At 42.4% G+C, this 27,412-nt stretch overlaps 2 protein-coding genes across 2 annotated transcripts in view; both read left to right on the top strand.

Annotated features, from left to right (window-relative positions):
• The window catches only part of KDSR (3-ketodihydrosphingosine reductase), a 40,885-nt gene extending 34,916 nt beyond the window's left edge, over positions 1-5,969 (top strand). The window contains exon 10 of the mRNA XM_024235861.3: positions 1,867-5,969. Coding sequence (XP_024091629.1) covers positions 1,867-1,986 — 120 coding nt within the window. The 3' untranslated portion in view covers positions 1,987-5,969. The remainder of the gene's footprint in view (positions 1-1,866) is intronic.
• A 7,681-nt stretch (positions 5,970-13,650) lies between these two features.
• BCL2 (BCL2 apoptosis regulator) overlaps positions 13,651-27,412 on the top strand; it is a 199,103-nt gene continuing 185,341 nt past the window's right edge. The window contains exons 1-2 of the mRNA XM_024236058.3: positions 13,651-14,563; positions 14,785-15,652. Of these exons, the coding sequence (XP_024091826.1) occupies positions 15,068-15,652 (585 nt within the window). The 5' untranslated portion in view covers positions 13,651-14,563; positions 14,785-15,067. The remainder of the gene's footprint in view (positions 14,564-14,784; positions 15,653-27,412) is intronic.

Here is a 27,412-nt window from a genome sequence, read left to right as displayed (position 1 = left end):
AACGATTCCCATGGGCCTGTAAAGCAGTTTTGTTTGGTCCATCTGGTATAAGTGTGTGTGTTTAAGATTTTAAAATAGTTTTAAAATTAGGTTTTGTATAAAAGGTCCAGATTTCAGACTTTTCTTGGAAAATCAGAAGGTTTAGCTGCACAGAGTCTGCATTCTCACCTGGCAGTCATCAGCAAGCACAGGTGGCAGCTGCTCCTGAGGGAGAAGCATAGTCCCTGCAACCACTATGGTCTGCAACCCCCTGCTCAGGCCCCCTGGATGCGTTTGAGTGTATCTCACATTTTCCACACCAGTTGTTTCTAAACTGCAACTATACATTGCATGAAAACATTCAATGACTCCTTGATACCATCAGGATAAAGCTTTAAAAATTCCATTGCACCTGAGTATGGTGGTTCATGCCTATAATCTCAGCACTTTGGGAGGCCAAGTCGGGAGGATCGCTTGAGCTCAGGAGTTTGAGATCAGCCTGGGCAACATAGTGAGACCCTGTCTCTACAAAAAAATGTAAAAGAAAAGAAAGCCAGGTGTGGTGGTGTGTACCTGTATTCCTAGGAACTGGGAGACTTCTGCTTGAGTCCAGAAGTCTGAAGCTACAGTGAGCTATGATCATACTCCTGCACTCCAGCCTGGGTGACAGAACAAGACTCTGTCTCTAAAAAGAATTTAAAAATTAAAAAAATTTCCATCGCATGCCATAAGCCACCTGATCTCCTACCCCACTTACCTTTCCAGGCTCTTTTTTTTCTTTCTTTCTTTACCCGTCTTCTTCTTCTTGGAATCTTCTCTGTGTCCTGCCAGCTTCTAATCTTCCTTCAGGTCTCACCTTAAATATTGTTTTTTCCAGAAGATCCAAGGACTGGCTTCAGTGCTCTGAGGGTGTAGGGAAAAAAACAAAGGGATTTTTCTGTTCTCTTTTTTTTTTTTGAGACGGAGTCTTGCTCTGTCACCCAGGCTGGAGTGCAGTGGCGCCATCTCAGCTCACTGCACGCTCTGCCTCCTGGGTTCACGCCATTCTCCTGCCTCAGCCTCCCCAGCAGCTTGGACTACAGGCGCACGCCGCCACACCCGGCTAATTTTTTTGTATTTTTAGTAGAGATGGGGTTTCACCGTGTTAGCCAGGATGGTCTCAATCTCCTGACCTCGTGATCCACCCGCCTCGGCCTCCCAAAGTGCTGGGATTACAGGCGTGAGCCACCACGCCCAGCCTGATTTTTCTATTCTCTTATGCACGGGGACTCATGCCTATGGTCCCAGCTACTTGGGAGGATGAGCCAGGAGGATCCTTTGAGTTTGGGAGGTCAAAGCTATAGTGAGCCGTGGTCATGCCACTGCACTCCATCCTGAGCAACAGGATATCAGTAATCACGGGTCTCAACCCTGAGGCAGTAGTTTCAATTTTACTTGTCTTTCCAGCCTGAGAATAAGCTCATTGAGGGCAGGGACTGTGTCTCTCACCACAGTGTTCACAGCACCTAGTATAGGGGTTTTGCTTTCACGCTCAGAACATAAATTGCAAACCAAAAAAGCCTTGATTCTAGTTTGGCTATTTGAGATGCTGCAGTGGATCTTTTTAAAGCTATTATAACCCTAAGACTGCAAGCAATATATATTTTGTTCTGCTTATGGTTTGAATTTATTAATTGGACAAATATTTTGTTATGTATCTGGGCTGTCCAGCGGTGCAGAGCACACACATTCTGTTCTCACAGCTTACCGACATTACAGAGTTTTCATTATATTCATCCTTAGAGCAGACTAGAAGATTTGTCTTAGAAACTGTTTATTAGAGACCTAGGTACCTTGAAATAGTCTTGTACCGTTGGATGCACTAAAAGCTCTCTCTTTATCTTGCAGGTGGTCACCATGGGCCTTTTCCGCACTATTGCTTTGTTTTACCTTGGAAGTTTTGACAGCATAGTTCGTCGCTGCATGATGCAGAGAGAAAAATCTGAAAATGCAGACAAAACTGCCTAATCTTCTTACCCCTTGGAAGAAGACTGTTTCCAAATAATTTGAACAGCTTGCTGCTAAATGGGACCCAATTTTTGGCCTATAGACACTTATATATTGTTTTCGAATATGTCAGATTGGACCAGTGCTCTTCAGAAATGTAGCTGCAAGCAAGGGGCTAGAAGTTCACCTCCTGACAATATTATTAATACTATGCAAATATGGAATAGGAGACCATTTGATTTTTCTAGGCTTTGTGGTAGAGAGGTGAAGGTATGAGAATTAATAGCATGTGAACAAGGCAAAGAACAGGATTCCAGAATGATCATTAAATTTTTTTCTATTTATTCCTTTTTGCCCCCCTAGAGATTAAGTCCAGAAATGTACTTTCTGGCACATAAAGAAATCTTGAGGACTTTGTTTAAACCTTCCATAAAAAAACAATTTTCAGTTTCTAGGGTTCTCTCTCTCTCTCTGTCTCTCTCTCTCTCTCTCTCTGTCTCTCTCTTTCTTTGTGTATTTTATTCAAGATGAGTTGGACCCATTGCCAGTGAGTCTGAATGTCACTGACAGCCCTGTGTTGTGCTCAGGACTCACTCTGCTGCTGGTGGAAACTCATGGCTTCTCTCTCTTTGATCCCATAAAGCTACGAGGGGGACGGGAGAGGGCAGTGCAATGGGAGGTAAAGAGAGATTTTCCAGTAGGAAAAGCAATGCTTTCTTGTCTTCTTTAGACTCAAATGCTTAGGGAATGTTTCATTTCTCATTCATGGGGAGAGGCAGCCTCCTTAAATGTTTTCTGAAGAGCAGTAAAATCTAGAAGTTTAAGAATTTACAGTTCCTTCAATAACCATGATGACCTGAAGTTCACCCATCCCATTTTAGCATCTACTTGTTTTTCCCATCTCTTCCTTTCCAATTTTGCTTATACTGCTGTAATATTTTTGTAAAAAAAAAAAAAAGAAAAGAAAAAAAGACCAGCTAAAATTTTTGACTTGACTTTTTAACTTAATTCATGAATTAATTAAAGCAAATGAAAAAATTAAAAAGTGTGACATTTTTCTCAGAGCATATATGTAGCTTTTAGGAAAGGCTGATGATGGTATAAAGTTTGCTCATTAAGAAAAAAAGACAAGGCTGATTTTGAAGAGAGTTGCTTTTGAAATAAAATGATCACCTGTTCTTTATGTGACTCTCCCACTGAACCTGTGGACATTATTTTCATACCACATGCTAAGGAAGCCCACTCATCTAACTCTGTAGCCCTGGAAACCCTCTTGGCCCCTAAATGTTGTTTCCAGGTTATAGGATCTGTGTTCATTAGTGGATTTTGACAGCAAGTGCCTCTGATGAGTTTTAGCCAACATTCCCCGTTGTATCCTGCTCATTGTTCGCACTCCTCTGACTTGAGGAGAGCTGCCTTCACCTTCATCTTGTAACCCGTCTTACTTGCATATATGGTAGCACATTCCAGATCACTTCGGTGAGAAAAGACCTCGGTTTTTGAAGAGGAAACTTTCTTAAATTGTAAAATAAAACTTAAAAAACATAAAAACGCTATACAAAAATTGAAGACCTAAAAATTATAGCAAACCTTTTTTTTGCTTTAAATGACTTAACTTTTTAAAAAATAAGATGTTTTATGGCTTTAACCCATGTTTTTATTAAGATCTGAGAATAGCATATTTTAAACACTGATAGATACAGAATAAATTATTATTTAATATATAAATTGCTTGGAATGATTTCATTGCAGCTTGTAAGGATGGGTTGATGCCAGAATGGTTTCATAAATCTTTCAGTCTTACAGAGCCAAAGTTTGCAGATTATATTGAGTTGCATTGTGCAGCTGCTAAAATGGAATCATAACTTTTTATAATTTGCAGAAAACAATTGCATTAATGTCCGGATGTTTCTCAGTTTTATTCTTTTCTCATAAATGTTCCTCGAATGTTGGCACCTTCTACTGCTGATCTATATTAGAATCTAGTCCAAGAAGGTATCTGATTTAATAACATTAAATAGTTATTTCAATATATTTTTTCAAATCATCCTCATAGAACCTGTTGCCTCCAGTGAGATGGTAATCTACTACCCGAATAAATTTAAGAGCACCTGTTGAGAGCCCCTGTTTTGCGGTAGAAGACAATTGTCCCTATCCCGATTTCCACTGAAATATGAGAGCAGATTTGTAGAGACCTCATGTCAGAGAAGAAATTTCCTTGTCACAGATGTTAAAGGGCTACAGTCCCTTAGCAAAAAAACTTTGGAATCTAAGTTGGTTTGTGTTTTTCTAATTTGATACCGTAATTCATTTGGCAGCAAAATCTGGCTTGAACTGATGTGAGAGTATTGTACTTTTTATTTATGCTACTTCATTGTGACTTAATTTTCCCTGAAGAAATATCCATGGATTTGATTATCGGTTTTCCCTTAGATGCTGTGGAGGTGTTTTGTAATATTCAAAATATGTCCATATTGCCTTTTTAAAACCCCAAAGATTATGAATTCTGAAACATATCCAGCCCAACGGGTTTTGGGTAAGGGGCTGTAGGCATTTAAGCAGCCTCACATAATGGGCTGACTTCATCCAAAACATGAAAATATTACAAGGCAAATTCTATTTTTTATATTTTTTGGTTCAATGTTTGAACGTGTTTTTCTGCTGGGGGAAGAAAAAAAGAACCAACCCTGAGTGTGATTGTTATGGAAACTAATGACTCTGTTTTTAAAGGATCACATTGATTCAACATCTTCTATTGGACCCAGAAGTGCGTAAATATTACCTATGGCAGTAAACGTTTAATTATAATTCAGTTTAAATGTTGGCCTTCTGTATGTAGCCAAGAACAGCTCATTTTGTGAATTTCAGTTTTTAAGTCACTGCTTTTTGATTTGGTTGTATTATTTTATTATAATGTATTTGTAAGTATATTAAAAAATTAACATTGAGCCATAAAAATCCCCAAATATGTTCAAGGACTTCATAATTGAAAAATATATAGAAAACAATCCTTGTTTCTTTTTACAAAAACAAAATCATGGGAATTATTCTTTTCTATATATTTAGTTATAAATCTTTCTCTGGCCGGGGCACGGTGGCTCACGCCAGTAATCCCAGCAGTTTGGGAGGCTGAGACGGGCGAATCACGAGGTCAGGAGTTCGAGACCAGCCGGGCCAACATGGTGAAACCCCGTCTCTACTGAAAATACAAAAAATTAGCTGGACACGGTGGCAGGCGCCTGTGTGTGTGGCGGGCGCCAGCTACTCAGGAGGCTGAGGCAGGAGAATCGCTTGAACCCAGGAGGCAGAGGTTGCAGTGAGCCAGGATTGCGCCACTGCACTCCAGCCTGGGTGACAGTGCGAGACTGTCTCAAAAAAAAAATCTTTATCTGGATCTGTTGAACCATATATTATTGATCATTGTAAGTGAAATTTTGAGAGATTGTAGTATTTAGGTGATGAAAACATTTGGTAATATTGCTTCGGTTCAAAGAATTTTATGTCTTTATCTTTCTAGAAGAAAGCAATTATATATATATTTTTTGCTAAATTACATAAACATTTAATTACATCATGTTCTAATTTAAACATGTATTACTCACTTGAGGCCACTTTTAAATATTCATACTCTTTGACATAAGATGCTTTGTATATTTCTCATTTCTTTTAGTTCTTAGTAAGTCAGCTTTAAAAAGTACCTGCCAACCAGAACCTTCCATATTCTGGACTAAATCTTGCGCTTCGGATTATACTTCAGTGCAGTAACTGTGGATTTGCAATTTTGAAGGGGAGATAGTAGCTATTATATTTTACACTTGTTTGATGTGATAACTCTAAAGACTTTTTAATCGATAAAAGTGCACATGGCTATTTTGATACACAAAGTTGTGTTTGCTACTTTAGAGGCTTTTGTGGCAGAATTGTAATCTAATTTTCATACCTTGTATTTCTGAATCACAACAAAAAAATAAATGGGGAACAAGACTTACAGATTTGCAAACTTATTTATCTAGAAATTTGTGTTTTTTAAGAGACCATTTGGGCAAAACATAAATGTTGTCTATAATGTTATCCTGACTTTGCATACTAAGCATTTCACCAGGCCTGATTTTTATCATTTTTTAGGAAGTAATATTTGTGGAGTAAATACTTGGTATTCTGAGCTCTTGTTTCAAGTAGGTTCTGTTTGTATCACTATGATGTGGGATATATGAGTAAAAGTTTAAGAAATGTGAATTTGGCAAAATTTCTTAAACAAATATGTTTTCTATACAAATATATTTCTCATACTTTAAACGAAAACCTGATATTCCAATCATGTAATATCTCCCAGATCCTGACGGGCAGCAAATTATACAAGACTGATATGGAAAAGAACATGCCTTGATATTTATCAGTTCGTAAACAGAAAGGTTTTGGAACATTGGGAAGAGATTTCTTGGACATCGTGGTTTGCAATCTTAATCTTTCTTTACATCTGAGCAATTTATATACATAAATGGCATGTGATATTATATCTGTAATTTTTGTTTGGATAGTTAAAGGACAAAATTATGTGTTTTGTTGGTTTGTTTGTGATGGAGTCTTGCCCTGTCGCCAGGCTGGAGTGTAGTGGCATGATCTTGGCTCACTGCAACCTCCGACTCCCTGGTTCAAGCAATTGTCCTGCCTCAGCCTCCTGAGTAGCTGGGATTACAGGCATGCGCCGCCACGCCCAGCTAATTTTTGTATTTTTAGTAGAGACGGGGTTTCACCATGTTGGCCAGGCTGGTCTTGAACTCCTGACCTGGTGATCTGCCCGCCTCGGCCTCTCAAAGTGCTGGGATTACAGGCGTGAGCCACTGCGCCCGGCCCAAAATTATGTTTTGATTTCTGTTACACTCCTGATTTTGTAACCTCCATTTTGCCTCATCCATCATATATTTGTTGGGTACCAATGATGAGCTTGGTATCAGGTGCTGGGGATACAATTCTATATCAACAACTTGTTCCTTCCTCATGGCAATTACATTTCTTGTTTCTTCACCTTCTCCCATCCTTCATCCCTCAGATGGCTCTGCTATATCCTTACAAGTCTGTTAGACAAAGAGGAACCATTCCCCATTTTCTTCTTTGGCTTGGAGCCTCTGAATTTTAGGCTTCAAATATTTGTATGCTAAGCACTGTTCTAAGCTGGAAAGGCTCCAAGGAAAAATATGATCCCTGCCCTCAAATAGTTTATAATCTAGTGAGAAGGACATATGCCAGAGATTACACTGATCTGAGAACAGCGGTGATTAAGATACCATAACCAACACTGAAAACAGGTGCCAGTCACTTGTGAGTGCTTTACATCTATTAACTCAATGAAATCACAAGCTAACCCCAAGAATAGTACTACTTATATTTCCATGTTACAAATGAGGGAACAGGCACTGAAAGCTTAAATACTTGGCTCAAGGTCACAGCTACTCAGCGGTGAAGCCAGGATGAGAATCTTGATTGTGATTTTTAGGCATCTAGCCCTGTACTAAATGTCTTCTAGCAGCACAGAAGGAATGTTAAGACGGCCCAGAAACAGCAGGGATGGCTTTACAGAGGAGGAAGTTCTTCAGCCAAAACTAAAGAAATGAATTTGCCAGGTGAAAAAGTTGGGTACAGTTCAGGGAGACTGGTGGATGTGCAAAAGCAAAAGACATGAGAGACCTTGGCATATTCCAGAAACCACAAAAAATGGATATAGTTGCAAGAAGGGAAAAGGAAGAGATGAGGGGTAGGGAGGGGGTTGACAAAGGATTGGGCCAGATCATTCCATGTGAAGAGTTAAGATTTTTAGGTTTTCAAGAACTTTGAGTGGAGATATGAAATAGCCAGATTTTAGCTTTAGAGAGGTCACGGTAGCCCTTGAAACTCAGTTCTAATATTGCTGAGTCTTTAGGCCTTGGAGTCAATGATCCTCATTAGTTTTAAAAATGTCATATTAGATATATATTGTGATGGATTGAATTGTGTCACCCCAAAAGATATTTAAATTCAGCCCCCGGTACCTGTGAATATGACCTTATTTGGAAATAAGGTCTGTACAGATGCAATCAAGTTAAGATGAGGTGACTGTGATGGGCCTGAATCCAATATTATGACTGGTGACCTCAGAAGAATGGGAGAAAACAGAGCCCCACAGGTCATGGCGGAAGCAGAGACCGGAGTGATGAGGCTGCAAGCCAAGGAACATTAAGGATTGCCGGCCACCACCAGAAGCTAGGGAGAGGCAAGAACAGACTGTACCCAAGCTTCAGAGAAAGCATGGGCCTGCTTTCGCCTTGCTTTTTGACTTCCAGCCCACAGAGCTGTGAGAGAATAAATTTCTGTTGTTTTACGCTACCTAATTTGTGGTATTTTGTCATGGCAGCTCTAGGAAACATATTAACCTTAAAGTTTAGAATTGTGTTCATTATCAGTTAATACCTTGGAGACGTGCTGTGTGCTAAATAGCATAAGAGAAAAAAAGTTAGTTATTACACGTAAGAATGTAAATTACTCACCTAGCCCTCCTGGTACTATGGTATTATACCTTGTTTGGTTCTATCACTGCAGTTTCAGTCCAACGAGAGCAGTAGGCATTTGAAAAATTGACAAGTTCCTACCCTTAGCTTATTTCACTTTAAGCACCAAGTTATTGATTAGAAATGGAAAAGAAATCACAAATTAATTTCCTATGCTTTCCATTGTAAACCAAAAGTAAATATTATTTGCCCACTATTAAACTTGTACAGCAGAATGATTTATTTGTAGTTCATTGCCTAGCTTCAAAGATTATTGCTCAATTATTCCGATTTTTTTTTGTTTTGTTTTTAGGTTTAGGATCCACTTAAGTTAGGTGAGTTAAGTTAGGTGGATTTCTAAGTTAAACCAAGGCTTAACTTAGAAACCAAGAGAGTTTCCTGGTTATGACAAGAATGACTTTCAGGCACAGAGTGGATGACTTGGATGTGATCACTTACAGCAGTAGACAGGCTCTGAAGCAAAAATGACTGGGAAAAAAAAAGCATGACTGGGGCTTATATAATGCTTGCTGGCAATGTATGCAAACCATTTGAAAGAGCATGGCACTACTTACCACACAAATTTAGAATGTATAAGATTCTTGAAATTGGAAACTGGCATTTTGGATTGCTAATCTAAGGCTATGAGAAGTTATTATTATTATTATTATTTTTGTGAGACAGAGTCTCACCCTGTTTCCAGGCTGGAGTGCAGTGGCACGATCTTGGCTCCCTGCAGCCTCTGACTTCCTGGTTCAAGTGATTCTCCTGCCTAGCCTCTCGAGTAGCTGGGATTACAGGCACTTGCCACCATTCCCAGCTAATTTTTGTAGTTTTAGTAAAGACAGGGTTTCACCATGTTGGCCAGGATGGTCTTGATCTCCTGACCTCGTGATCCGTCCACCTCGGCCTCCCAAAGTGCTGAGATTACAGGCGTGAGCCACTGCACCCGGCTGAGAAGTTATTTTTTAAGCAGTTTAGTTCTCTTTTTTTTTTTTTTTTTTTTGAGATGGAGTCTCGCTCTCTCACCCATGCTGGAGTGCAGTGGCATGATCTTGGCTCACTGCAATCTCTGCCTCCCGGGTTCAAGCAATTCTCCTGTTTCAGCTTCCTGAGTAGCTGGGACTACAGGTGCCCGCCACCACGCCTGGCTAATTTTTGTATTTTTAGTAGAGACAGGGTTCCACCATATTGGTGAGGCTGGTCTTGAATTCCTGACCTCAGGTGATCCGCCCACCTCTGCCTCCCAAAGTGCTGGGATTACAGCCATGAGCCACTGTGCTTGGCCTCATTTTTCTTTTATGCAAGCTATATGGACTACTTGTTTTTATTCTCTCTAGTCAGCTCATTTTATTTATGGATTAATTTCCATTTCAGGTTGGGGCCATGGTTTACTCTTCCATCTGACCTATTAGTTATCAATATCCTGTTAATAGTCTCATTCGACACAAAGTTTCAATAAAAAGTTTACTAGCTGGGAAGATTTGATACACACACATTTTTTTTTTCTTTTGTTTTCTTTTTTTTTTTTTTTTTTCGAGACAGGGTATCAGTCTGTCACCCAGGCTGCAGTGCAGTGGCGTGATCACAGCTCACTACAGCCTCCACCTCCTGGGTTCAAGTGATCCTCCTATCTCAGCTTTCAGAGTAGATGGGACTACAGGCACACACCACCATGCCCAGCTAATTTTTATATTTTTTGTGGAGACAGAGTTTTGTCATGTTGAGCAGGCTGGTCTCAAACGCCTGGCCTCAAGCAATCCACCCACCGCAGCCTCCCAAAGTGCTGAGATTACAGGCATGAGCCACCACACCTGACCGATACATACGTATATTAAACATTAGTATGTTCATGTTAGAATAATGTACCTTTTGAATTTCATAAACTTGGAGAACATTTGTATTGATGATGGATGAAAGAACTTTCTTGGATGGATGAAGAGAGTAATGCTGTGAAGCAACCAGCAGGTGGCGAAAACTGGCAATCAAAAGCTTTTTGTTTGGTGGCCTGGGGAATGAAGACCGAAAGAAAACACAGGCCATTCAGACTCTTGATACAATCTCCATTCCCTGCATCTTGTTTTTTTTCTCTTCCTGGTGCCACGCTACTTGTAGAATCCAACCAGGCAAAGCTGCCAAAAGGGTCATCCATTGGCTCCTACAAGTGGAAAACATCTTGGAAAGTGAAAAGTCCACTGTGCATATGTTTGTAAGGTTGTTGTAAGGTCTCAGGCATAGATCTAGAATTCAAATCCAGTTACTCCTGCCTCAGGCTGGTGTTCCCTCCCCCACCTCAGCATTGCCCAAAGACGAATAGTCAATGTCACATACTTCCTGGGAATACTTGCCCTTATGCTTTAAAATGGAATCTAATAAACATGGAATCTGAACACAGGAATGGTTTCACTTTTTCATTTGAAAGAGTATCTAGAACATTCCCAGGGAAAATACAACCCCTAGCCAAAGACTGCAATACAGACCTGTCTCAAGATTGATTATAGCCAAGATGCCACATAAGGAATTAGTCTGGGAAAATCCATAGAGTGAGGCTCTGTGGGAGCAAAGGAAGACGAAAATCAGTAAGCTTTTCTTTCTCTGGGAGTAGGGGATCCATTTCCTTCTGGCTGCCCGCTTTGCAGAAGTACAGTTTCTTTTGCAGGTCTGTCCTATCATTTCCTCACTCATATGCTGAGTATTAGGAGCTTGAAGCCTTTCAATTCCTCTTAGGTAATTTTGGGGCTTTAAAATATGCTTTCAAGATTTCTAAACCATAATGTTGTGGAACTGGTATGAATTTATGTGAGAACATATATTCTAGGTCAATCTATACCCAGTGTCTATCCAGACCAGAACACCTCCCATGCGCATAAAAGGGACTCTGTCCCAACCCTCAGAAAGGCAAGAAGGAGGATCTCCTTTCATCCCCTCTTGCCTGGATAAGAAATTTGTACCCAGGCACCCATTCCTGTGTGAGAGAAGTTGGCTTGTTGGGCTGATGGGATACAATAAATGAAGAAATAAAATAAAAACACCCGAGACAGATGGCAGTGCATATAGTCCCAGCTATTCATGAGGCTGAGGTGGGAGAATCCTTTGAGCCCAGAAGTTCGAGTCCAGCCTGGGCAACATAGCAAAAGCCATCTCTCAAAAAAAAAAAAAAAAAAAAAAAGACCAACTAAGTAAAAATAAAAAAAATCATAATTTGGTATGCTTTTTTGGCTTTTTAAAGAATGTTTTGATTTTAGAGTAGGAATGAGACATAATAAAGAAGATGTCAGGCAGGGCACGGTGGCTCATGTCTGTAATCCCAGCACTTAGGGAGGCCGAGGCAGGCGGATAACGAGGTCAGGAGTTCGAGACCAGCTTGGCCAGTATGGCAAAACCCCGTCTGCACTAAAAATACAAAAATTAGCAGAGCATGGTGGCGTGCACGTGTAATCCCAGCTACTCAGGAGGCTGAGGTAGAACTGCTTGAGCCGGGGAGGCAGAGGTTGTAGTGAGCTGAGATCGCACCACTGCACATCAGCCTCAACGATGCCACAGAGCAAGACTCTGTCTCAAAAAAAAAAAAAAAAAAAAAAAGTCACAGCATATTTGTACATATTGTAATACTCATTTGTCATCTTTCTTGACCCCAATAATCCAGTGTCCCTTATATATTTGCACTCGAGCCCTATTAAGTAAGCCGCTGTGCTTCTAGAAGACCTTTTTTTTTTCTTGGTGCTTTATTTGTCAAAGACCCTTGGAGCTAAAAATACACACGTGCAACTTGTTTGTCCTCTTGTCCTTTTTTGCTAGGGGATATTCATGCAGATTAATTTAAAACTGTCTGCTTGCGCGTACACACATCTGCGAGTGTGAATGTGTATGTGTGTATCTACGTACCTCATTTGAGAAAGTGCGGCCACCTGGGATTGGCTATGAGGCAAAGGTGGAGACCTTTAGGAGCCCACCCACCCCAGCGTTAGGACGGTGGGCCTGAAAGTTACTATATGAAACTCCTCATCTTGTAGCACTAAACCAGTGTAAAAGGTGTTAGGGACAGAGGGAAAACATTGACTTAAACTATCTTAAAGCCCTTGATAAACCCCTTCCCTGGAGCGCTGAGTTCTGCATGGCCTGGGCCACGGACTAGGTGTTCAGGTGGACACCGGCGGGGATGCGCGTGCGTGTGTAGTGCGCGGACACCTAGGAAGCTACTTGAAAGTAAACACCACGCTCGGGGCGTCCCTAGACATTGCTTAAAACGTGCAGAGTCGCCTCTCTTCACAGTAGGGCAGCGCTGAGGTCCCACTGCTGGGGGCGGTGGGGGGCGGCATTGGCCTGGGTCTTCCCCCGGCGGCCGAGCGCCGGTAACACAACCTGTGTGTGTGTGTGTGTGTGTGTGTGTGTAGGCGCGTGTACACACTCTCATACACGGCTAGAAAGGGTCCAGGTGACACACACACACTAGAAAAGGTCCACACGGCTAGAAAAGGTCCAGGCGAGACACATCCCACATACACGGCTAGAAAAGGTCCAGGCGAGACACACACACACACACACACGCACACTCCACACACACACACACGGCCAGAAAGGGTCCAGGCGGTTCCCGGCGCTTTTCCAGCCCTTGTTTTCATGGCGCACCCTCCCGCCAGCCGCCCCCCTCCGCGCTCCGTCGCCCGCCCGGCCCGGCCGCGTGCGGTTCCCCGGGAGCCCCCACCCCGTCGCGGACCCCAGCGACCACCAAGTCTGCGCTCGGCCCGCCGCAGGCCTGAGCAGAAGGCCCCGCGCACACCCACCGCGCCGCGGCCGCGCGGGAGGCCTGTGCCGCCCGCGCCACCCACTGGCCGGGCCCCGCGGGCGCAGCGGAGCGGGCGGGTGGCCGGTCCGGGCGCGCCCTCCCCGGCCGCGGCCCAGCGCGCCATGTGCCCCCAGCGGGACGCGCCACTCCCGGGCCTGCCGCGGCGCCTTTAACCCGGGCCAGGGAGCGGGGCGGAGGGGGCGGTCGGGTGGCTCCGAGGAGGGCTCTTTCTTTCTTCTTTTTTTGAATGAACCGTGTGACGTTGCGCACAGGAAACCGGTCGGGCTGTGCAGAGAATGAAGTAAGAGGACAGGCACCCCCGCCCCGCTCCCGCCCCCTTCCTCCCGCGCCCGCCCCTCCGCGCCGCCCGCCCGCCAGCCCGCCGAGCTCCCGCCCGCCGCTCTCCGTGGCCCCGCCGCGCTGCCGCCGCCGCCGCTGCCAGCGAAGGTGCCGGGGCGCGGGGCCCTCCCTGCCGGCGGCCGTCAGCACTCGGAGCGGGCTGCGCGGCGGGAGCTCCGGGAGGCGGCCGCCGCCGCGCAGGACCAGGAGGAGGAGAAAGGGTGCGCAGCCCGGAGGCGGGGTGCGCCGGTGGGGTGCAGCGGAAGAGGGGGTCCAGGGGGGAGAACTTCGTAGCAGTCATCCTTTTTAGGAAAAGAGGGAAAAAATAAAACCCTCCCCCACCACCTCCTTCTCCCCACCCCTCGCCGCACCACACACAGCGCGGGCTTCTAGCGCTCGGCACCGGCGGGCCAGGCGCGTCCTGCCCTCATTTATCCAGCAGCTTTTCGGAAAATGCATTTGCTGTTCGGAGTTTAATCAGAAGAGGATTCCTGCCCCCGTCCGCGGCTCCTTCATCGTCCCTCTCCCTTGTCTCTCTCCTGGGGAGGCGTGAAGCGGTCCCGTGGATAGAGATTCATGCCTGTGCCCGCGCGTGTGTGCGCGCGTGTAAATTGCCGAGAAGGGGAAAACATCACAGGACTTCTGCGAACACCGGACTGAAAATTGTAATTCATCTGCCGCCGCCGCTGCCTTTTTTTTTCTCGAGCTCTTGAGATCTCCGGGTGGGATTCCTGCGGATTGACATTTCTGTGAAGCAGAAGTCTGGGAATCGATCTGGAAATCCTCCTAATTTTTACTCCTTCTCCCCCCGACTCCTGATTCATTGGGAAGTTTCAAAGCAGCTATAACCAGAGAGTGCTGAAGATTGATGGGATCGTTGCCTTATGCATTTGTTTTGGTTTTACAAAAAGGGAAACTTGACAGAGGATCATACTGTTCTTAAAAAATACAAGTAAGTTCTCTGCACAGGAAATTGGTTTAATGTAACTTTCAATGGAAACATTTGAGATTTTTTACTTAAAGTGCATTCGAGTAAATTTAATTTCCAGGCAGCTTAATACATTCTTTTTAGCCGTGTTACTTGTAGTGTGTATGCCCTGCTTTCACTCAGTGTATACAGGGAAACGCACCTGATTTTTTACTTACTAGTTTGTTTTTTCTTTAACCTTTCAGCATCACGGAGGAAGTAGACTGATATTAACAATACTTACTAATAATAACGTGCCTCATGAAATAAAGATCCAAAAGGAATTGGAATAAAAATTTCCTGCTCATGCCAAGGGGGAAACACCAGAATCAAGTGTTCCGCGTGACTGCAGACACCCCCTCGTCCAAGAATGCAAAGCACATCCAATAAAATAGCTGGATTATAACTCCTCTTCTTTCTTTGGGGGCCGTGGGGTGGGAGCTGGGGCGAGAGGTGCCGTTGGCGCCCGCTGCTTTTCCTCTGGGAAGGATGGCGCACGCTGGGACAACAGGGTACGATAACCGGGAGATAGTGATGAAGTACATCCATTATAAGTTGTCGCAGAGGGGCTACGAGTGGGATGCGGGAGATGTGGGCGCCGCGCCCCCGGGGGCCGCCACCGCACCCGGCATCTTCTCCTCCCAGCCCGGGCACACGCCTCATCCAGCCGCATCCCGGGACCCGGTCGCCAGGACCTCGCCGCTGCCGACCCCGGCTGCCCCTGGCGCCGCCGTGGGGCCTGCGCTCAGCCCGGTGCCACCTGTGGTCCACCTGACCCTCCGCCAGGCCGGCGACGACTTCTCCCGCCGCTACCGCCGCGACTTCGCCGAGATGTCCAGCCAGCTGCACCTGACGCCCTTCACCGCGCGGGGACGCTTTGCCACGGTGGTGGAGGAGCTCTTCAGGGACGGGGTGAACTGGGGGAGGATTGTGGCCTTCTTTGAGTTCGGTGGGGTCATGTGTGTGGAGAGCGTCAACCGGGAGATGTCGCCCCTGGTGGACAACATCGCCCTGTGGATGACTGAGTACCTGAACCGGCACCTGCACACCTGGATCCAGGATAACGGAGGCTGGGTAGGTGCACTTGGTGATGTGAGTCTGGGCTGAGGCCACAGGTCCGAGATGCGGGGGTTGGAGTGCGGGTGGGCTCCTGGGGCAATGGGAGGCTGTGGAGCCGGCGAAATAAAATCAGGGTTGTTGCTTCCCGGCGTCCCTACCTCTTCCTCTGGACAAAGCGTTCCCTCCCAACCTGACCGATAACGCCTGCCATCTAAAAGTCTTTAACTTGCTTGCTAGTCGTGGAGATCCAATGATCTAGCGTTTGTAATCCAGTAGGATGTGGTGGTAAATGGTACTCCTTCAGTGTTTCTCAAGCTGAAGGTCCAGGAGTCCCCAGGACCACCGTTTCCTGGCTTGAGCAGCTTGTTGGAACCGGAGGGAGGTTTCAGGGACTGCTTATGAACCAGATACCAGGTGGGTCTTGACAGTCGGCATCCCAAACAAGCTCCCCTGAAACAAGCCCACTGTACACTAAAATTTGAGAACAACCCGATTAGAATAGACTCCACAGAAGACCAAGGGCATCATCATCACTCGGTAAAATTTTCCAAAAGAGGAAAACCAATGTAAGTCTTTTTCCCTGGAAAACTTAGTTGTGTTTGTAAAGAGCTAAGTTGACATTCCAAAGTCCTTGGACTGGAATCTCCAGTGTGTGCCATGTTCCCAGTGGGCGTGATGAGGTGTCCTGAGGAGTATTAGGCTATGGCTTTGCTACCTTGTCAGTGACAGAATTTGCATCGGCTGCATTCTTTGTATTCTATAATTTGTGTATGGTTTACCAATTTGCTAGAATGTTAGAATCTTTGTTTTTCACCACCCAGAATCGACCTAATTTTGTGGTCGCCTGAAAAAAATTTGCATCTAGGTATCTATGTAAAGTGTAGAAGAATTGATTCTTAGCTGTGGATTCTCATACCCTTACTTTAGTTGAAGTGATTGATACCTGTGGCTTTGAAGAACATTTGTGAGATGATCTTTTTCTCGTACTGTGCTAGATAGAGCTTTCATCATTATACCATACAATTGTACTTTTCTGAGATTCTTTGTGTGTTGGGGGGGGGATGCAGTTCCTAAGAATCAAGGATTGTAATGGAGATCTATATCTCATATCTAAAATGATGAATTTATGAAAAAGTAATTCTTGTCTGAAGTTTTGTTTTTTTTTTTTACACTTTTTGTTTTAATCTGAAGAGTTATCTTTGAAAAACAGAATGCAATTCAGTGCTTCCTTTTATAGCCTCTTGGGAGAATGACTAATGTCATTATTTTATAGGACCTAACAGGAGCAAAAAGCCTAGAAATGACTGCAAGTGGATTAGATGTCAAGAAGCACACTACATGTTTTTATTACATTTTACAAAGTGTGCTCATATTAAGAGGCCAAACAGAGAAAAGGCCAAGAAAAGTGGATGATTGATGTGAACATCTGATCTTATTTGACCAAAGTTGACAAAATATTGATGCCACTGTTTGGTGTTTAAAAGTAAGATTAACTAAAATACCCCAATTTAAATTTCTAAAATTTAAATCCTCTGCTCGAATTGTTTGTTTGTTGAGATCTCACATTATCAGATCTTTAGTAATTCTGGAAGAATTTGCTAAAGGGTGAAAAGAATATTTTTGTTAAATATTTGGTTAAGTAGGTGGTTTGATTTTTAATCACTATAACCAAAGGGGTTGGGACTTCCAGATTCCAAAGGATCCTTTTAAACCAAAGTAAACTGATTTAATAGTTTTACTATTTCCCATTTTTATGAAAAATTCACATTTACAAATTTTCCAAGGTGGTAACTGGTATCTGTCTATCAAATAAGTTAATAAAAATGTGGGAAACAGAGACACATGTTTATGACAGAAATTAAGATACAACCTTGATATTTGTTGCTGAATTTCAGTGTGTTACTCTCTCATGTAACTGAAGTTTCTTTTTAAGTAAAGGCTCACTTTTTTCTTTTTGTAAAACAGAGTTTTCATAGTAGACCTATCTTTGTGGTCAACAGGTATCTGAGGTTGATAAATGTAGAGGCTACATTTTGTGATGCCAAACCACAATGACATACCATAGAACATGATAAAAATTTTTTGACAAAACTGCTTCTAGTTAAAATAAATCATGTAGAAGATGGTTGATGGTAAAATATGTAATAGCTTTCAGAACAATGCATAGATGGTGACTATATAGGAAAACAAAGGAATTTAGAGAAAAAAATATATATATATACCAGGAAATGCACTCATAGGACACTTTGGATTAAAAGGGGTAGTGTTTAAGAATGATGAATGATTTGCCTATCATTTCAAATGTGCTTTATTAATCTAAAAGTCATTTTAGGCATTCGGCATACAGACAGATTTTCTTCAAATTTACACCAATTGGGGTTACATCTCTAATAATATGTTGTATTTTATAGTGTAAGGTAGTCTTAATGGTAAAGCTTCAGAAGAGAGCTAGCATATTTTCTTGGCATGTGACAATAATCTGCACTGTCCCCAGGGCTCAGTGGATTAGCCCATCTCCTGAATACTACACTGAATACTCCAGGCTTTAGACTGCAAGTCATTTCTTTTTCTTCGCTGCTGCTCCTAGAAAATTAGAACCTTGTGAGGCTGAGGAAATCTGTTTGACTTTTGTGTTCCATAACATGGAGAAATCACATCCTTGGAATGATCAGCCTCTGATAGATTGTCCCGGAAGACTACAAATTAAATAAAGACTAAAGAAGTAATTGGCTGTAGAGTGGAGTGTGGCTTTATTCCTAGGTCTGAATAAGGCATTGTGTGGCATCCAGGGAGAGGCAGGACAGAGGAAGCAGTGAGAGAGCAGCAATTCTAGAAAATGTGGATACCTTGCTGCTCAGTGTGGCTTATAGACAGTAGCACATGCATCCCCTGGAGCTTTGTAGAGATGCAAAAGCTCAGCTCCCACCCCAGAGCTACTGAGTCAGAATATGTGGTTTGTGTGCACATTAAAGTTAGCGATGCTGGCTACCATCCTTGGTTCCTGGTGGCATCTTTTAGGAAGAGTTGCTACCTGGGATGGATTCTGCATTGTCCCCTTCCAGTGGCCTTAAAGATCTATAGTATTACTTGGAATACTGAGTATTTCCCAGGTGTCCACTATTGTGATCTGACTTTAGGAAGACATAAATTGGGATGAAGGAGAGATAGCAAGCAGGTAGATTAACTATAAGCCCAGTCTTCTCATGAATATTTTTCATAGTAGTTATACAGTAAGTAAGATAGTAAGCTATCTTACTTAAAAAGTAAGATAGCTTTTTTTCTTCAATTAAAGGCAAGAGAATTAGCTCTTTTAATAGCTCTGTTAGTTATTATTTTATCCCCTCATAACACAGTTTAACTTCTGTAAATGACTTTAGTGACCTGCAGCTTCTTTAAGACAAAGGGACTCTTGCAGGCAAGGGATTGAGTTTTGGGCAGGTGATGGAGAGTGACCCTCTAAACTGGGAACTGTGATGACATTCAGCTTCGTGTCTTAGGAGAGAGTGAGATATGAACCACTAGAAGAATGACATGATTCAGACAAGAGATTGTAGGAGATTGGCTTTATTCTATTGACAAGATGGTAATCCGACTTATTTTTTGGTTTTTTGGTGTTGGTGGTTTAGGAAGACAGGAACTTCTCCACACCCGGTAGAGTTCAGCTGCCTTTTCATTAGTCAGCAAGCAGTTTTTCCTTTCTCAAGGCAGTCCACATCCAGCAAAACATTTGATTAATTGGAAAGCAATACCATTCTCATGCCCGTGTACTAATTACATGAAAGAGCATCATTTTTCTAGTGTCTGAGGATTGGCTGCTTATGGCCAATCTTGGCAGCAAAATGATAGGATTAAAAATAGCTTGAAGATGATCTAGTCTTAAATAATATATTTCATGATGAACTTTCCTTGGGAAAGTGCATCTTTCTGCCTGCAAGAATCACATGACCCCTTTCAATAATTTATTTAGTAGAAAAAAACACACTATTTCTCATAGAGTTTTCAGTCATGTGCTGTGGTGTGATTGTTTCTGGACCTTCATAAAATTTTATGGTTAACTGAGTTCTCTTTTCTGTTTTGTTGCTATTTAATGTCCATTGAAAACATGGCTTTCTTTTGCGCATTCTGTTACTTTCAGCTGTACTTTCTAATGAGAATGGATTGCGCTTTTTAGCAATCTTTGATTGAACTGGTACATTTCAGATTACTTAAATGTCATCAGGCCACACAGCATACCAGGTAACAGAAAGCCATAAATTAAAAAATAAAAAAAAGGCAAGCAGAATTCTTGTTGTTTTTTCTTATCTCTGTTCCCAGTCCTATTGCACTATTTGGAGGGATGATACGCCCACTCATGAGCGAGTGTGTGGGTGCTGCATGTTAACAGTGGTTCTTCCCACCCAACATACCTCTGCACCCTTTTCTAAGGTCACTCATTGTGTCTTAGCAGTAGTTTAGCAAAGCAGTATCTCAGCAGAAGTGCATTTGTGCTAGAAAACAACACTGTCTTTGTAGTGTACAAGTAGAAAGTTTTCTTTTTCCCCCAGAGATATATTGTATTTGAGATTCAAAGGTTCTGTTCAACCTTTTTAAGGTAATGTAATATCACCTTATTCAGGTATAACAGTAACTTCTCAATCTGGTCATCCTTTCTGTCAACTACATGTAGGAGACCACTCAGTGAATTTACTCCACTGTGAATTTTCTCTTTCATGCCTCTTGGTTTGGCTTAAGCAACCTTAATGTTTGATGTCTAAGCAGGATTAATGATGAAAATCATCCAAGGACTGACAGTTATTCCACAGATGTGATTGCCAGTCTTACATGAGTCCTGCCTTGGGTTAGGTTGGAGGCACGGGAAGGAAAGCTTTGCTTCTGCCCTGGATAAACTCACAGGCTAGTGTTGCAGGCGTCTTAATAAACTCGTAGTTATCGTACAGCCTGATAAGCATGATCCTAGACTCAGAGACTTAGAGGGAAAAAGCAAATAACTATAAGTTATTTTGCATGTACTTCAGTCTTGGTCTAAGAACGTTATTTCTGACCATGTGGCTGTTCATGTGTGCATTAGGCCTAATTTAAACAGGGCCAAAATGTAGATACTTTAAAAAACACTGTATAACGTAGACATATGCTTAAGAGAACTGAAAGGCAGGGGGAGTTCCCTTGTTAAATATTAACCCACTAAGCACTATTTATGCATACTAAGAAGACTTAAACACCAGTCTACAATTTCTAAAGCATTTCATTAATTCTTTTTAAGTAAAAGACAATCAAGGCTCCGATTAGACTGACTGGAACAGGGTAATTTGAAGAACTATCTTTCTTAAATAACTCTTGTATGCCAAAAAATACAAGTAGGTTTTGAATCAGAGCAGGGGCTCTTCCTTTGAGGAGGGGAAAAAAAGCTTCTGTTTTGTTTTGGTTTGAGGTTATATTACTGTTCTATTTATCAAGACACTTCTACGATGCTAGTTACAGAAATTCACAGTCCATTGTAACACTGGCGTTTGCCTTCGGACTTTTTTGGGCTTGTGGTCTGTTCATTTAAATGGAGACTGTAAAACTTTCAAAATGCCAACAAAGCTGTTTTCACTTAAAAACATATTTTTATAGATCGTCACTTGTTGTTCTGATATATGCCCAATTTTATATATGCTATAGCGCTATTTCTCTGCCCTCCATTTGCCAGACAAAAGATACACCCATCTGTCCTTCAGTGTGAATAAGGATTGGATGATTATTCCTCTCTCTTCCAAGCCATGGGACTTTCTCATAGGTGCCACCACCCCTGTGACCATCCCCTACCTGCCTTATCATTCCACCGGAGAGGGACCTCTTAGGTGTAACTCCTTGTTGACTTCCAATTAGTGAAGGGTAGGATTTACCTGAAGAAAACCGTAATGCGCTTAGATACTAGCAAAAGGGAGTAGAAGTGGGGAGTCTAATCAAAGTGAGAGGATAACCCTCGCCCCAAACTTGCTGCAGGCAGCTGGGCAGGTCAAAATTCTGTGACCAGATACTATCCTTTTCCTCTAGAGATTATAAACTTTAACCTGTACAGAGAAAAGATAGTATCTGCTGGCAAAATTTGTACTTGCTTTGATTCCTCTAGTGCAAGATTATAGTGGGGTTATACGTGAGACTTCAATAAATGTTTGACTAACTAAACTAAAATAGCTTAGGGTAAGGACTACTTCCCCAAACGCCCTTTTAAACATGTGAGAAAGGGAATCTCCCTGACATACTGGTATGGCCATTTGTAGCAATATACTGAGAGTGACTTGGGTGATTTTCTTGGGCGATCAACCACATTCCATGAGCAGGTTAACTGTGGAAGACACCTGCCCTTGAGCATCGCGTTTGGGCCACGTGCGTCAATGGGGAAATTTGTGTTTCCATTTTGCTTCTTGTTTTGCCTTCACAACTTCAGGGATAGAACCGTATTCCATTTTTAGTTAATAATCAGCTCTCTGGGGCTTCCATGTAATGAGTCAGAAACTTATGACTGACTCCGCTCTGCTCTTTATCATGTCTCCCAAAAACAACCCGAGAACCCACTGTGTCAAGTGAAGCTTTAATTTTTCAGGGGAGGTTTTTTCCATTGAGACCAATACATCTTTTCTTGTGACAGATCCAGTTACTATATTTCCTTATTTTTAACTGTTGAAAAGACAGTTAAGCTGCAACAGAGTATGGTGAGTTTACCAATTTTAATACTTGAAGCACCAAACAAAGGATCAGTGTTGCAGGCTGTCTTTTCTTGACTTTTTCCAGTCCTTAGCAGATAACCAGGATGATATTTTTTTCTGCTTTACAACATGATGAATGCTATATCTCTATATTAACTCTGAAATTGAATTGCAGCCAAATATTCCTCTCAGCTGCATTAGAATTTTCTAAAAGAACATGAGACACATACTTAGTCTTCTTAGTTCAATGCTATATCTCAGATATATTGATATCTGATTTACAATTAAAATAGGAATAAAGTTAAGTACAAATTATATCATCAGCTTTAAATATTGATTTATCTTCTTGGAAAAAAAAGCGAGTCCATAAAGGATGGCAGCATTGGCATTTCCGGATATAAAATTTCAGGGCTATCTCCTAGCCATTTCCTTTATGGATTCCTGCCAGCATCTTTAAAAACACACACACATACACACACTGAAGAGACACAGAGAGGTTTTGAGGTATTTTATAACACAATTATAAGAACAGGGAGACAAAGCCACTTACTAAACATTAAAGTGATAGTATAAGAAGAAAATGATTTGAAGAAGTCCTAATTGAGGGAAATGAGCAATTGTCCACAGAACTTAACCCTGGGTTCCCAGGAACCAGGGTAAGGATGATCATGGAGAGGGTTTTTAGAATCTGGTTATTTAGGAAAACATGCACACTAACTTTTTTCATTGAAAAAACATTTATTGAGGCCCTACTCCATGCAAAGCTCTATGCTAGGTGTTTTAGTTAAGCGAAAAAATGTCTAAGATAACTTTTGCCTTCAAGGAACTTACCAATCAGTAGGGGACCAAGACAAGGATACAAATCACTGTAATCCTGGACAATGTGTAGCAGACAGAGAGGCCCAACCCAGCTACAGTGGTATCTGAAGAGTTTCATGCCAGAGATAATGTTGAGACAAGTTTTAGAGAACAGGCAGGCGATACGGGGAGAGGGTCTCTCGGGTAGTGGAAACTGGAGGCGTCAAAGCAGGCATGAATGCGTGAGGTGTGTTTGGGGAATTGTGGAGAGTCTGATTTGACTGGGGCATGGAGAACTCTCCTGAGATAAGTCCATAGTTTTGAGAACTTACCACTGCATACTAAGTTGTGAAACTTGTATAGACAGCCCTCCCTATCTTTGGATTCCACATCCATGGATTCAACCAACTTTGGATCAAAAATATATGGGGTAGGGCAGGCACAGTGGCTTAGGCCTGTAATCCCAGCACTTTGGGAGCCTAAGGTGGGTGGATCACTTGAAGTCAGGAGTTCAAGTCCAGCCTGGCCAACATGGTGAAACCCTGTCTCTACTAAAAATAGAAAAATTAGCCAGGTGTGGTGGTGGGCGCCTGTAATCCCAGCTACTCGGGAGGCTGAGGCAGGAGAATTGCTTGAACCCGGGAGGCAGAGGTTGCAGTGAGCCGAGATCGTGTCATTGCACTCCAGCCTAGGGGACAGAGCGAGACTCTGTCTCAAAAAAATAAATAAATAAATAAACAAATAAATAAATAAAATAAAGTATATAGGAGGATGTGCATATGCAAGTACTACTCATTTAATATGAGGGACTTGAGCATCTTCAGATTTTGGTATCCACTGGGGGTTCCTAGAGCCAATCCCCTGAGGTTACTGAAGGATGGCTGTGTTTAACTGTACCAGGGATGTTGAAAGGATGTTGCAAAGGTTCTCAGACAAGGCAGGATGTGTGCACTGGAGGAAGGTTGACAGTGACTGAGGCTGGACGGGGGAGACCAGGTGTGAGGTCTGAAGCACCTGGAACAGAAAGGACAGGACAGATGTGGGCACACTGCACATGTAGAATCAAAGGACTGACAGCAGGTCGAATGTGAGGAATGAGGGAGGGAAAGAATCAGGACTCAAGTGCCATCCTGGCTGCCTCAAAAAATGATACTGTCTTCCAGAGGGAAAGGAGAGATAACAACAGTTACTGCTTTGTGGTGTACACGTGATGAATTTCATTTTGGACATTCCAGTAGGATATCCAAGTGGAAATGCCCAATAAGCCTTAGACATAAGAATCTGGATCTCAAGAGAAAAATTGAGGTTGAACCATAATATGTCTTTCCCCTCGAATCACGTAGGTTTCTCTTTTGCCTTCTTTCATTGCCCTAAGTGGTCCTAACTGCTACTGCTGATGCTGTCTTCGTTTGCGACTGCTATTTGCACACCACATTTCCCAAAGGTAATCTGTAGACTTGCATGGATTGGGTTAAGGTAGTTAACTTGCAGCTTTGCTGTTCAAAACTTGGCTTCCCACTACCAGTTTGCCAACTTAATGAGTACTTCAACTTGATTCAAATTAGTATTGTTCCAAATATCCTAATAGTATCCTCTATGTGTGACTCTAGGTCTTACAAAATCAAGGTGTCCTTTCTCATTGAGACTTCCTTATTAATAAAATATTTCTTCTATTAAATTCAACCTGGCACCAGGCATAGTAGGTAATAGGCACACACAATGATTGTTTATTGAATGAATGAATAAAATGATTATGTTAGAGGCATTCTGAGCAATTCATCCTAAGCAGCTAATTTTCTCCCACTTCTTTTATTATAGTGTGTGTTTGTGTGTGTGTGTGTGTGTGTCTGAAATGTCCCATCCTAGAGGTTCATTAATATGTAATAGAAATGAAAGAAGAAAAATACCTATTAAGTGTTTTGATTTCATCCTTTTCATTGAATTGAAAAAGTATATCATTTATTCCTAAAGAGAAATCTAGATTTTGCTCTATATTAAACATTTGACATTTATTGGTCCTTAATGCTAATATAGATACCAGCCTGCTGGTTGTCACATTCTATCTGTTTATACAAAGGTTGTAGACACACAGTCTATGTACATATGCCTAGTTGCTCTCATTCCTTTTGTTTCACATCTCAAGCCTAACCCAGACTGAAAAGGTTTTGAAGGCTGAGATTATTCATCACCCTATCATTATAGAAAGCAGGGCTGGCCCAAGGTTCTCACAGTGGGAGCAAGGTGGATTTTAACTCTGATCAGTGTTATAGCTCAAATATAAAAAGAACTGCAGCACAAAAGTCACAAGGATAAATGATCTCCTCATTCTTCTCCTATAAAAATAAGCAGCCAATTGAAGGTGGAAGTCAGTACAGTGCAGCATTCCCAGAGGCGACAGAACCTAAGATTTCATTTCTAAAGACACTGCTCAACAAGAAGACCACCTGGGATGTCTTACATAAAACGGTTGGCCTGGCAGCTTTTGGCTAAGTTCTCTATTCTGGTTCAAGCCAGCATCACAGCCTATCTGTGGTTTTAACAACTGATGGAATTTGTATTTTGAGAACCCTCATCCGTTGGCATGAAGCAAACTCAAAGCATTGTTGCTCATCAGTTGTCATCTGTTTGAGAAAGATTTTGATGTGTTTATTTGTAGTGAAGCTTGACCATACTTCTCCAGGGGCTTTTAAAAAAGATGAACGTGTCAGCTTGTAGATTTGTCCCCATGAATGAAACCACAAGCAAATTCTCTTCTCTCTTCCAGCCTCCCTTCCTCCCTCTTGTTTCTTTGGTGGCCATCTGCGCATTATGTTCCCATTGCCAGGCCCTCTTCAAGCGGCTTATCTATGAGTGAATTCAGAAACTTCAAATTATAAAGGACACCCAGATAATTGGCCTGTTCTCCAAAGTATCTGTCCCCTGTGCTGCTGCCAGATTCCTTCTTAATGAATACATCCAGTGACAGTGGGATTCTTGAGCTTGTCCGTATCTGTGAGAAAATGAGCTCTCCTGCTTTGTAACAGCTTGTGGCTCAGGGAAAAAAATGACAGCCATTGCACAAGTTTCCTTTGAATGTAGTTTTCTTTCCCTTAAATGATACTTTGAGAATACAGTTAAGGGGTTATTAGTTTTCTATTTCATGCTTGGCCTGTGTGTGAGAATAACACAAGCTGTCACTGCAAATCAGTAGCTAAAAATGCTTTGTCTGGTTAATGTGAACATTTAATATTTGGCTTAATTAAAAATTAACCGATGAAAGTACATGTCATTGGAATTTGAAAATACCTTTTGTACGGAATACTTGAAGGGCATGACCCATGACTAAACCAGTGCTTTTAAAATATGGAGAATATGGGGAAATTTAATATGAGTTGGGATACTTGACTCTTCTTTAAAACCTCTCTACCTGTTTGGCATTACAGGATATTGATAAAGAGTGGGCTCATTGTTATGGCGAAGGATCCACTTGCATCTCTGTGTTTTTATGTGGGTAATTGTTTTTTTGCACTCAGTCACATGATTAAAGCAGACAGAACAAGAGATCAGTTATTCATTTATACCATACTTTAAAAAAAAAATGGAGCCAGGCCCTGGGGAAGTGGGAAGTGAGAGCAAGAGGGGCATGGCTGATAGTCTAGGGCAGGGGTGTCCAATCTTTTGGCTTCCCTGGGCCACATTGGAAGAAGAAGAATTGTCTTGGGCCACACGTAAAATACACTAACATGAATGATAGCTGATGAACTAAAAAAAAAAAAAAAAGCACAAAAAAACTCGTAATATTTTAAGAAAGTTTACAAATTTGTGTTGGGCTGTATTCAAAGTCATCCGCCCGCCATGGGTTGGACAAGCTTGGTCTGGGGGAGTGAAGACCATTCAACAGCACCTGCAGGAGAGCATGTTTAAAGCTATGAGAAGAGATGCAGCAATAGTGGGGGCATTTATTGGAGTCAAGGAAGTCTTCCCAGGAAGGGGACTGAAGCCTGAAGGATGAGCAGGAATCAATGTAGTGAAGTGGGTGGGAGGAACCAAGTGTGGCCCCAGGCAGAACTTCGGGTACAAAGGCCAGAGGCAAGCGGCCACATGGTGGACTGCAGGAGCTGAGGAGTTCAGCCTGGCTGGAGTGGAGAGTGCAAGTGGGTGGATCAGAAAGATGATGCTAGAGGTGGCCCACCCTGAAAGAGTTTGTTTCAGATATGTCACCCTGACTCCACTCCAGACTGTTAATGAGACGAGGGAGAAATCAGTGACCAGATAGGAGGCTCTTTCAGCAAACGGGCAAGAGATCAAG

The sequence above is a fragment of the Pongo abelii genome, chromosome 17 (genome assembly GCF_028885655.2).
Source record: "Pongo abelii isolate AG06213 chromosome 17, NHGRI_mPonAbe1-v2.0_pri, whole genome shotgun sequence".
Classification (NCBI taxonomy): Eukaryota; Metazoa; Chordata; class Mammalia; order Primates; family Hominidae; genus Pongo; species Pongo abelii.
Note: the sequence above shows the minus strand (reverse complement) of the source record. Positions and strands in the feature narration are given on the sequence as shown.